The sequence below is a fragment of the Columba livia genome, chromosome 5 (genome assembly GCF_036013475.1).
Source record: "Columba livia isolate bColLiv1 breed racing homer chromosome 5, bColLiv1.pat.W.v2, whole genome shotgun sequence".
NCBI classification, from domain to species: domain Eukaryota; kingdom Metazoa; phylum Chordata; class Aves; order Columbiformes; family Columbidae; genus Columba; species Columba livia.
The window spans coordinates 32409393-32422054 of NC_088606.1; the positions used below are offsets into that span (position 1 = coordinate 32409393).

The 12662-nt window shown below is 38.9% G+C and overlaps 1 protein-coding gene across 1 annotated transcript in view; it reads right to left on the bottom strand.

Annotated features, from left to right (window-relative positions):
• Positions 1-7763: 7763 nt before the first annotated feature.
• Positions 7764-12662, bottom strand: part of AQR (aquarius intron-binding spliceosomal factor) — a 54271-nt gene continuing 49372 nt past the window's right edge. Inside the window, exons 33-35 of the mRNA XM_065064176.1 lie at positions 12421-12595; positions 11207-11320; positions 7764-8290 (exon numbers count right to left, since the gene is read on the bottom strand). Coding sequence (XP_064920248.1) covers positions 8039-8290; positions 11207-11320; positions 12421-12595 — 541 coding nt within the window. The 3' untranslated portion in view covers positions 7764-8038. The remainder of the gene's footprint in view (positions 8291-11206; positions 11321-12420; positions 12596-12662) is intronic.

Below are 12662 nucleotides of genomic sequence, written 5' to 3' on the forward strand. Positions count from 1 at the left end.
GTCATGGTTTTTAGCTTTGGATCCCTTCAACACTCTCACAGACTCACTGTTGTCTGCTAAGTCTTTTCAAATGGTGCTACTCTGAAATCAGCATTTGAGAAATTCCAAGCCCAGACATCACTTATAAACGCTCTAAGTGGGCTGTTGGTTACCTAAACTTTCTTGCTTGAATTATTTGGGATAACGTGAAAGAAAGTGTGGAGAGCAAGCTCAGTGAGTCAAATAGTGACTTCATTCTCAGACAGGTAATTTCCAGCCTCCAGAACAGAAATCCTGACACACAGCAATCATCTTTATATCTGGTAATGGCCAATCTGCCTGCACACAAATACTGCTTTATTACTAGCTTGTCTCCTTACCACGTGTTCCATTGGAAGGTTTTAATTCTCTTCCCAAAGATATGAACTCCCACAGTGAACAGTTATTCTAAGAAGCAGGAGTTTCTTGACAGGTTACAAAGTCAGCGTCCTGAAGTTACTGTGAAGGTTCTATCTTCAAAAAGTGGAGCGCTTCAGGGAAACAAAGTAGAATTTTAGTGTAAGAAGCACCACACAAAGACCAAGACATGTGGTGAAAGCGTGACGCAAAAATATGCTAGTGCCTTTTTTTTCTTTTTGCAATTCTATTAAAGATCAAATAAGATAAAGAATGGAGTCCACTAAAATAATGAGTTCCTCAGAAACATTTCTCAGCTTTGAGTAAAACTAGCAGGTGGCTGAAACATGGTCAGTCTGAACAGGGAAAGCTTTTCCCACATCTTGTACCAGGACAGGAAAGCAGGGCCCTGAGGACAATTTTAATAGCTTGTACTACATGAAGGTCATAGTGAATCATTCATTTCTGTTTCTAGGTCAGTCCGTTTTCAAAACTGGAACTCAAGCGGTACCACAGGAAGGGTTCAACATCCAAACATATTAGAGTTTCAAGTTGTCATTTTGTGTGAAATTCCAAATTTTAAAACTTCCTTTCAGTGCTAATTGGACCAAATAATCAGATTTTGTAAACACTGAAATGTTGTTGTGTTTTTCTGGAATTTTGAATACTTTCTTTTACTTTCTATCGTTTGTTTTGACTTTCTGACAATACACAGTTCATGTAAGGGAAAAGTGCACTACTAAAGCCAAGTGCTTGAATTGCTTTTGTTTGGTACATATTTAAAAACAAAAGAAGTGCAGCATTTAGCTAAACTAATGTTGTGGGAAAAGTATTGATTTGGAAAACTTATTATCAACTGCAAATAAAGACTTCAGCTTCAGTAAAGATTTTTATCAGTCAAAGGATACCCTTCTGATAAGCAAAACTCTCATCTTTTGAATAGCTGTTTAAAAAAATGAACAAAATTGAGGCATTATTTATAGCTAGATGTTATACATACACACACACACACAAGTATTAATATATGTGTATATAAACAACAACTGATACAAACATAAGACTAAGATGAAACTTGGGCACAACAATGTGTAAAGCATAAGTAAGGGAATGCAGACTCGAAGTTTCTTGAAGAATATTTCCAACAGGCAAAATGAACAAGACACAGCAGTTTGGTAATAATAAAAGTTATGGATATTCAACTTTAGTCATTATTAGGTTTTAATTTAGAGCCATACAGAGGCAACATTTAGATATACATGAGTTCTATTCAACCTTAGGTCATATTTACATACATTGGAACACGGCAATTATTTGTTTAATTCTGCTCAAGTTTCCAGAGGTGGTCAGTGACAGACAGCAAGAGAATTCTTCTGCAATTGGGCTGCCTTTTTTTCATTTCCTGTTAGTCTTGCTTCAGTGCTCCTGTGTGTGTCCCCAGCACAAGAGGATTACTGGTATGGCGCTTCCTCCCCTCTCTGACTCAGCATGCAAAAACATGTGGTCTGTCCTATTTTAGAAAACATGGTGTTGCCCGACAGGACATGACTGCTACTGCCAAAAATCACTCTAAAAAAATAGGGCAAGTCTGTACTGCTGTGGATTAAGTCAGAAACAGAATCTTCATGCCACTGTACTGAGCTTCTCCCTATCCACTTCTCCCTGTTCCCCTGAATGACTTCCTTTACAGTAGTTGAGATATGTTATGTCCCTAATGACTGTCCCACCTAAAAATAAGTGCTCTTAACACACAAGAGATGTCAGGGTAGCACAGCAGGATGCTGAAGCGTCTCTAGATGCGTAGCAGGGCTTCTCTTATGCTGGGGTGCAGCAATTTAGGAATTCACACTTGATAAATGGAATAAAGGCGGCTTCTTTTTATCTCTTGCAAATGGTGCCAGAATTGATATATTCCTGACCCTTATTTGGGTCTGTAGTTTATTCTTTTATGCTGTTCTCTGGAATCATAAAATGCTAATGTTTCATTGAATGAACACGTGTAGTTGTATATGCTTTTTCACTGACATTTATAGATGAGCTATGTAATTTACAGCAGCTGGCTCAGCTTTTTGCTTGGGTCTACATTTTCTTAAAAGCCTCATACAGAAACATACTCTGTTTACTCTGATACTGTTTCTCAAGCAGAAAGATAATGCCTGAACTCTGGAAAGTTTCTTACCTATAGAAGCAATAACTTTTCTTCACCTTTATATTGCTTTCCAGATATAACAGTACAGCAAAAGGTTTCTCTGCACTACACTTAAGGGATGCTATTATTCGATTCAAAAATCCAGGTCCTTGCTCTTTTTTTTAAGGTGAGTGATGGAAGCCAAATGAAACATACTGTTTTTCTTAATAGAAACATATGACGTTATCACTGATATGGGGTAGATTAAGCTGACTAAAGCCATGCCAGAGCAAGGCCCAGAGGAATAATCTATCCTTGCTACCTACCACAAGAGCGGGGAAAGATCACTTTCTCATTACAGTACTTGCATTTATTTAGTCTGATGAAATATTACTATCTACAAACTGAGAGGGAGCAGTATTGCAGGTATTGTTTCTCCCTCTTTTCCTGCATCCTCTTCACTGCAATAATTTTGGAGATGCCTGTGTTGGCAAGGGGGAATTTTATTTTGGAAGTTTGAATACTATCCTAGGAATCTCCCAAAAGTTCGGAAAATACATGCACTTACGGAGGATGCTTAGCTGTGTCTTTTAAGAAAGGTCTTTTCCAATTAGCGATGGAAACAGCATTCTTTTAAAATGTGTTTATCAGTGCTATAGCACATAAACATTACATAGTTATTGGGCTTTTTTCGACAGGTAGCCAAGCAACCAATCCTCTGAGAAAAGGAGCTGTAAGAGAACTACACTTGAGAAACCACTGAGCAAAGGAAGCACTAAAGGGCATAAAAACAGACTCCAAAACTGCCCCGAAAACATTCATTTTCTATTGATTGTTTCTACTGCGAGGATGACCATGTTTGGCAAAGGAAAGGACACTGCCATATGTCTTAACGGCACTCACAGCTTCTTGACTGCTGTGGTTGTGATTCATTTGTTGGCCAGGATGTTTGCTTTTGTCTGCTTGTTCTACAAGTTTTCAAGTGTTACCTAATTCTTGTTTCAATACAATTGTATGTCATGTTTATTCAGTATGTCATCAACATCGCCCCTAGGTCTTCTTTTAAAAAAGAGTTCTGTGATTTCAGAGAATTAAACTGGTCTCTTTTGTCCTGTCAGCAAAGCCATTCTGTCAGGAAAACTTCTCATAAGAATACTTCTCTTCAGGATTCATATCCTTTTCTGTCCCAGAGAACTGCAGAGTTCCATGCAAGAGGGAGGAGAAAGGGCCAGATGTTTGTTTCCCTTTTGAAGGAAGTTAGAATCCATCTTATCCAACATGCAGAGCAGCATTTGGTACCCACTGTTGCAGCAAACGCAAGGCAGACTAGGAAAAAGGAACAGCTCTATCTTTAGGAGCTTATGGACATATTCATTATTGTAAGCCATTTATTGAGACCTCCAGCTTGTCTCTTCCCCTTAGCAAACATTGTCCTGAACTTTTTAGACCTAACATATCCAGAGTCTTGCCCACATTGTCAAGCCATTCCAAAGTCCCATACATACCGAAGCAAAAGCAAGCCATGCTCTGAGAGCATCACTAGGGCGTTTTCTCTGATCAGACCTAAACCTGCACTTACTGCATTATTTAAGTCACAAATGGAAAGGAGCCTGTATTTATATAGTTCTAACTCAGCTATGTATGGATGACAGAACCCTAAGTAAATTGCTCTTTCCCTGTGTTTTTCTGGCTACTATAGAAATTAACAGTACATTGAATTACAGTATCAGTTTTACATGAGCACAATATTAGAGTCCAAGGGTGGAGCTGTTTCTAAACTAGTCTCTATTTAAATAAATGCAGAAAGTAGTGTCCAAGCTGTTTTACAGGCTTGGTGTAACAGAGCAAAATTAAGCAATTCATGGAAGCATTGCCTTAATAAATATGAAGAAAACCCACTAATAGTTCTTTAGTTTCACTCAAAAAGTCCTTAGTAATTGTGTTTTTTTTTTTTCTTGGGGTGTGTGTGTGTGTGGGTGTGTGTGTGTGTGTGTTTGGTTGCGTTTTTATATAATACCGCTTTGGAACAATAAAGTGATTTGTATATGTCTCCTTTTAAAAATTTCAATACATTTAGTTTAACAACTGGATCTTGCTGTTCACTAGAATAAAGGGGATGCTAAATCCCAAGTAAATATCATCATTGGAAAACAAACAATGTAGATAAAAATGACAGTTTTAAGACTGTTTCATTTCTCCTACTTACTCTTGCCTGTAAGAAAATGTAAACAGAACATAAAACCTACTTTGGTGTAAAAGACAAAGTTCATTCTTTACCAAAAATGAAAAACATAACTGAAAAGCTTTTGGGGAAAAAAAGCTTCAAACCCTTAATTTTGCACTCCAAATCAAAGCCTCAAGAACTTTTCCACCACTGCTACAAGAAAAACATAATTTTCCAGACTTCTGAAAATACATTCTCCTAACACTATCATGTCCCTGAAAACAATAGAGTTCAAGTTTCTGCACCTTTGCCAGAAACAACCTTCACTACAACTTCACTCACCATTTTAGGGCAATACCAAAGTCTCAGACAACTCTGCACTTGGCTGTTGTTCCACGAGGACTGAGCCACAAGTGACCACACGCACCTGGGGCCCACAAACAACCCAGCATCGCATGGGCAGGTGTGGTCACACACCAACAGCAAGACTTCATCTCAAACTGTGCACAACTCCTAAAGGTCTTCACAGCCCCTTTCAGCTTTGGGTGCTTGCTGATAGGCATTCTGTCCTAATTATTGACAGAATCTCTGTCAGTTAAATTATCTGTTTTGGAATAAAAGCTCCAGAATCCTTTTCCAATTCCTAAAGTACCATAAATGATTGTCAGACTCAAATATTTATAGAAGACAGGCTGGAAAACGAAGATTACAACCCTGAGCTAGCTGCTTGTGGCCTGAAGACCCTGTATTATTTGACCCTGCATGAACATGTGAATGCTACTGCATGAACATGTGAATGCTGCTGCATGAAACTTATCACCCGAACATTCAACACTGTGATATCTGTTCTCCCAAGGCAGACAATTTGGTAATAAGCAATCAAAACAAGCAATGAGAGAACACACACTTTGCTCAAATTATTGGTTTTCTTGTTTTAGAAAACTTCACTTCAGCAAATGAAAAATGTAAGAGAACACTGTGTACCCATGGCAAGTATTAGGATTTGTTACTCCTGAGCTTCCCTCCAACTGATGGGGGGCTGGGGAGAATGATTTCAGGGGGAGGGGAGGGGAGGAGAGTCTGTGATTTCAGCACAGACTCTCAAGTATGCATGTCACGGAGGCACCCCGTAGGTTAATTTAAGGGACAACAAGGTCCAAAAACCACCTTTATTAAACCGGTGAGAAACAGGGTTTTAGCACTCCAAAAGTGACTTAAATACAGGTTCGGATATCAGTTGAGGAAAATTATTGAGAGGCAGCAACTAATACAACAGGTGGTCCACAGTGTGCATGCACGTGGCTTCACCAAAACAATGCCGGAGCTGTCCCTGAGTCCCGGAGGAGTACACACTCGCCTAAACACGGTACAGGATTATTTTTAAAGAGATACACGCACTCGTAGTGAGTACGGGAAGTGTACACTCGCGATTCCGCGAGGGTAAATTTATAATACATCCGCAATCCTGCGAGAGCTAATTTTACTTACACGTGCAAGTGTGCACGGAATCCTACACGTGCTTATGTGGAAGCACGGGAGGAAAATACACTCGCGATTGTGCGAGGGGCTCTCGGCGGCCACTCGCGATTGTGCGAGGAAATAATTTACACATGTGCTCGTATTGGGCACGGAAAGTTACACATGCAAGTGTGCACAGAAGGAAAATACACTCGCGATTGTGCGAGGAAATAATTTAAAGCACGCGTGCAAATGTGCACGGAAAGTGACACGTGCATATGTGCACGGGAGGAAAATACACCCGCGATTCTGCAAGAATTTTTACTTACACACGTGGCGGCAAGGCAAGCGCAGTCCCCATCCCGGGGAGGGGGGCTCTCGGCGGCAGCATCTTGCTCGTGCTCCGAGAGACCCGTGACAATGGGTGGAGTCTCGACGAGAATCCCGTTTTTATACTGGCTGATCAGATCTGACTGTAGGCACTCTAGAAGCTTCTCTGCACCCCCACACTGTCTGTGGGTGCCCCTGAAGCCTCCAAACATCCCCCACACTGGGCACGGCCTTGGCACTCCCTTCTCCTAATGGCCCAGGAGCCAGGGTGCTCTGAGGCCAAACAAAAGAAGCTGTCAGCCTCAAGTAGCAGAGAAAGAGGGAGATGTGCCCACTCCTGCCATACTGAAGGAGGGAGGGGGAGAGAGGGGGGGTTGCATTCTGCCACAATGCAATAGATAAGTTTCATGGAGCTTGGCTTATTTTACACCATTTTTTTTCTCGTACTACAAAAATATTACAAAAAAAAAAAAAAAGAACTTCAATGCTATTAATAAAAGCTTTTAAGTTAATTATTCTCTAGTCAAATTAGTGAGGAAATCCTTTTGGCAGCTTCACAACTGCAACCCTTGAAAACCAAGTATTTTCCCTTCGACAGCAATAAAAGGTGTTCCTATGGTTATGGCTTTGTTTAAGAATCTACTTGGAAATTCTTAAGTCTCATTGAGAACCATGAATAATTTGCCAAGTTGGCAGGTACTCTTAAAGAACCAGGGAAAAACCTTTCTCTGATCACTTTATGAAAGATGCACACGTGGAAGTTACCCTAGAAAACTACTCAGACATTATATCATTAATACCAACATTGTATGTTTTGCAAATCCTGCATTCAAGGAATTAGTTTCATTTTTCTTCCTCATGTGTCTTTGTCCCGGGCAATTACTGTGTCCTTTTAAAGGAAAAGAAATTTACTTCAAAGACTAATTTAAAAAACAGTGCTGTTGAAAAGCTGCATCTCCTTCTGTAAATAACTATCAACTAAAAACAGGAGCAGAAGTCAACAAGAAATTGCTACAAGTACCTGGACCTTGTGAAAATCTGCAAGCCTGCTAATAGCCCAGTTCAATAAAGCTTTAAAACGTTTCCAAGTCCCATGGTAATCCACATCTCTCAGACATACAATTAAATATATTACTGAACTTGAGCCTATGCCTAAAATACCATCTCAGTGTATAAGAGCACAGCTCTGCTTAAGGAATTCTCCATTGCAAAATGGAACTATGAAGGGTGTCTGACCAATACTGAATGTAGTTATTCAGTGATGTTTAATGGATAACTCTGTGCCGGAATTAAAGGTCAAATATTCAAAAGTGGTATAAAAAGCATCTTTACTGAACAACTTATGAAAAGGAAATTATGTATCATTTGAAGCCATTAAACAAATTACATTACTGATACTGACAAGAACTCAGTAAAATGTTTGCCAAACATTTTGCTTGTCCACAAAGCATCCAGTGAAAAATACATTAAACAGGTCACATTACACAAGCAACCATTTTCAAAAGTCAATGTAAAAATAGCAATTATATTTCTAATTGCTTTCTTCCCTATTTTCCAAAGCATGTAGATGTAAAACATCATATGGGTCACTTCTCAGTCTCATTCTCAGGTTCACTGTCTCCACTATCACTGTCTCTTCCAGGGTGTTCTGGCATCGTTCGATGTTCATCTGCTTCGCCCACTTTCAATTCTCCTTCCTTTACAATTTCTTCCCCTGCCTTATTTTCTTCTTCTTGTTCTGCATCTTCCTGAATGTCTTGCACTTCACCTTCTACTTCAGTCTCTTGAGTTTGAGTAGTTTCTGGCTCTTCAATCATGGCAGGTGGGGGCAGTAAACGCTAGATGATTAAAAAAGAAAGGATTTTCAGTTTTTACAACTAATATATCTATTTGGGCATCTATTCCTATTTTAGCTTCAATTGTTTTATTTAGGATTTTGCAAAAGATAACAAGTTAACAAAGACTTAAAATTTAGAAGACCTAATAATTTCTAGGGACTTAACTACTATATAAAAAAATTAGGGATGATCTTGGCTCAGATGATGGTCTTATTAGACACATTTTTTTGCCTGGAGAGGGTGTGAAAAACTTTCAATCCAAGGAGATCAAACACATTTCATTATCCCAAACAGAGAGACAAGTAATAGGGCTATGGTAGATCCCTACTTGGAGCAACCAGCACATTCCTACTGAAATCTCCACTATTACTATTTCAAACCTCTAGATATGTTTAAGCTGCTTTTTGAGGCCTTTAACGGGCATGTCTTTAGCAATTAATTCCAGTAATTTCTCCTTGAAACGTCTTATAAAATACTGTGTGAATGTTATCTATACAAGTTTTACCCATGGCTGCAAATATAGAACAACGCAAGTTCCAGTAACAGTTAAAGCAATGCTCAGCTATTTTTCACATAAGGCTTCTGGAAAGGTAATTTAGTACATTAAAAATATTCTGCTCACAACCAAAAAGGTAGTTTGCAGAACATTATAAGCATCAACAGTAGCCATATTACAGACTTTGGAAAAAAATACCATGAATACAGTGAGCTGAAGAGTATGGATGAATGCTACATAACTCCAGGCTGTGCAGAAACACTCACACTACTTGCAGCCTGGCATTATTTAATGGCATGATGGGTATTTCCTTGGATTATTGTGAAATGAAAGCTCGATAAACCTTCCATGGATGACTGTTTAGTTTTGTTTTGCTTAAAGGCAACTTGCTTCACATGATAAATTAAGTATTTAATTGTAGTGAAGTCTTATCTTCAATTAGATGACACTAATATCATGGATTTCTGACAAGCATAGGCAAATCTATGAAGCAATTATGATTACCAGAAGAGATATGAAAAGCATTTCTAATAGACTTCGAAGTTATCCTACTGCTTTCTATAAACCATCTGTTCACAGAAAAAGCATATTTCAAAACCAGAGAACCTTTAATTACAAAAATATATTCTTGATGCATGAGACATTCAGACTTCTGTGATTTAGTTAGATGCATGTTGTGCTTTGTGACTACTACTGTTTAGACTAGTGTAAAAGAAAAGGCGAACTACCATGTTGTACTAAATAGGGTAAAAGAAATTTAATATCTACTTTTTCATTTGCAGTTCACTTTTTGGCTTTTCCTGCAAGGACAATGTGATTCTCTGCCACAGCAGGAAAACAGCAGTTTTGTAACTAATGGATAAGATTAGGATGCTAAAAAGAATACCTGGTATTAGTAGAAGGATCAGGACCATATTTGATTAAGGTGTCAAGCAAACCCATCTTTCAGTAAAATTTAGATGCTATCACTGGCTTTTCAGGACATGTATTAATTTCTCAGTTTCCACATGGCTATTCACTTCCATCTGAATGTTACTAACCGCACAGCCCACTGAGACTTCATCACATACAATCTGCATCATTGAGATCTCCTACTATATTAGACAAATTGGCTCCAAAACATGACTTGTCGTGTGCTTATAGGAATGGCTTTGTAACAAAACAGGAGATTTTAGTAGTGTCACTCCTCTTTCCCCATCCCCTTTTCTCTACAGTAGACAGATAATTAGAACACTTCCTCCAAAACAGTGAGAAAGTATCCTGTCCTCTTGGCAAAGACTTTTTCTGGGTGGCAACATGTGTCAAATTTGGTTGAAATGATGCCCCTCAGAAAAAGAAAAAAAAAATTTCCAAGATTCACTGGACAAGAATTGCTGAGAAAAATTTTCTATCTGAAAGTCTGACATTCAGTTAAAGGAGAAGTTTTGGTTTCTGATCTCTACTGATTACACTGTTCAATATTAGATGAAACAGTTAGTGGCAGAAGGAAGGAAGAGGAGGTGACAGAGAAACATCCTTGCATTGAAGAACAAAACCTGTATCTCACAGACAAGTACCTTGGACTAATCTGTCTAAGGATACAAAGCTATGCTCACACACCCTTCCCACAGCTAATACAGAGTAGCACCCTTTTACATCATTTTTTCCCACTTGTGGAAATGCTTCAGAAGAGCAAAAACCAGCAAGAAAACTGAGTAAAGGCAGCTTTCTGCTCAGTATGCTACCTAAACTACCTTAAAGCTCTGGCTCACATACATAAGAAGTCAAGATGTTGCTGCTGGGTTCTGAATTCTGCTTAAGGAATTAAACCCTGACAAAATTAGGTACAGAAGTGAGAAAGCATCTACCACTGCTTCCATCTCCATGTTATTCTGCTTGGTGCTGAACTAGTGCTGAAGAAAATTGCTCCAGAATAAAAATGCTACAGCTGCTAACCAGCCTGGATAACACAGTGAGCTAACATGGTTAAAATGGTTTCAGGACACGATCTGTTCTTTCTACACACTGCAGGCTCTGAAAACCTCTGTTACAAAACATACAAAACATTACTGCACCGTGCAGTGGTGGTATAATACCACTTGCTGCACTGCACCTGAAGCATAACACACAAGTTTACTTCAATACTGCACAGACTAGTTCTTTAGTATTAATGACGAATTCTATGGTCCAGGCAGAGCCATGTCTAGCACTCAGCACCAATTACTGCTGGTTTTGGGGCCTTAAATTGGGCTCAAATTGCTAAAAGATCCAGCTCTTGCTACTGCAAGATTTTAAAGACCTCAATATTCTCACTTCCGGTCACAAAAACTTCCTGAATTTTACACATGACAGCAACAGTCTCAAAACTCAACAGCATCACGTGTCGCTTATTAAAAGTTTCATTTTAAATGTACACCTTCCAAAAATCAGAAGGTCCTTACCTGTTGATAGTGGCGTGTGCTCTGTATCATGTGCATATACATATTGTACACAAAGTTAGCCATTTGAGGCATGTTCTTAATAACATGTATTTGGTGAGACGGTCTTTCTCCATTCTAAGGGAGGGGAAAAAAAGCAGACATGCAGCAATCAAAGCAAAGCAACCATTATTTAACTATATTAGAAAACAAAAACCCCAAGAAATTAAGTAATGCTTTTTAAAGAAAAAAAAACAGTTGAATTATTTAGCAAGATAGAAAGTGTAGGTCTTATACTTTGGGGAACTGGATTTATCACAATATGGCAACCCAATTATGACATTTCAAATGGAAAGGCTGGGTTCTGATGCTTATTCCATAAAGTATGTTTTGGGCTTGAGTCACTTAACATATTCAAGTCACAAATAGTTTACAGTCAGATTAGGACTTAGCCTGCTTGTCCACCGAAGTCCAGCTCCTTCTTGCTCTCACCCACTGACCACACACTTTGCATTCTTTGTTGCACAGTGGACTGGACAGTTTCAACTGAAGGGCTCCCTTCCAAACTTGTCAACAGCACTTAAGGCCAGGGAAAGATATGTAACTGAATTTTGGGTTCACGTAGGCACCCCTTCTCAAAGCTCCTGGAAACAAAGATGATATGCTCCTCCATTTTTTAATTTAGCATCCTGCTGTGCCTATCCTGTGCTTAGATGCTTAATACAACTCTTTCCCTAAAGATCTAGTGCAGGATTACAAATTACGTTTTTGTACATATGAATCTAGCTCAGCAAGAAAACTTTTTTGTGATTCTGGATCCCTCCCCCGCCTCCCCCTTTTTTTCTTTTTATTTAATTGGTTATCTTGAATTACTCAGTCAAGTGCAATTTTACCTCTTTTAATGAGAAGCTATTAGCTTTGTATGGCTTTTTCTGGAATAAAATAACATTATTTTGTTTCATTACAAGACAAATCTGTAACATACTAAAAACTTACACTGGTAGAAATAAGGAAAAAGCAGGCACGACACAGTTACACTGATAACCAAGTTTTGTGGAAAAGTCAGTTAAAAACAGCTACGTGCACGTAATGACAAAATGTAACTCTAGGAACATGATTATCCAAGACTCACTGGTTTAGCAGAGAAGACAGTCCCAGCTCTTACAGCCCACTCAAAAAAAGTGGGCGAACACACACTCCCCCTTACAGGTAACAAAATTCAGAGCAGCTGTTCCTACCTGTCTTGTTGTTGGGAAACATTCTGTGGGAACGATCTGGAGGTGAAGTGGCCGAGCTGTGAGCTGGCTGAAAGCTGGAGTTAGCTCAAAACAGTTCTGAAACAGCGATACCCGTGCAAAGATATAAAGCCCGAGCCTGGCTCTTGACATTGCAACAACTAATCGTCGGACATCCCTTTGCAAAAAAAATAAAACCAATCATGTTCTCTTTCACAGATGACACAGCTACAATAAAAATAACT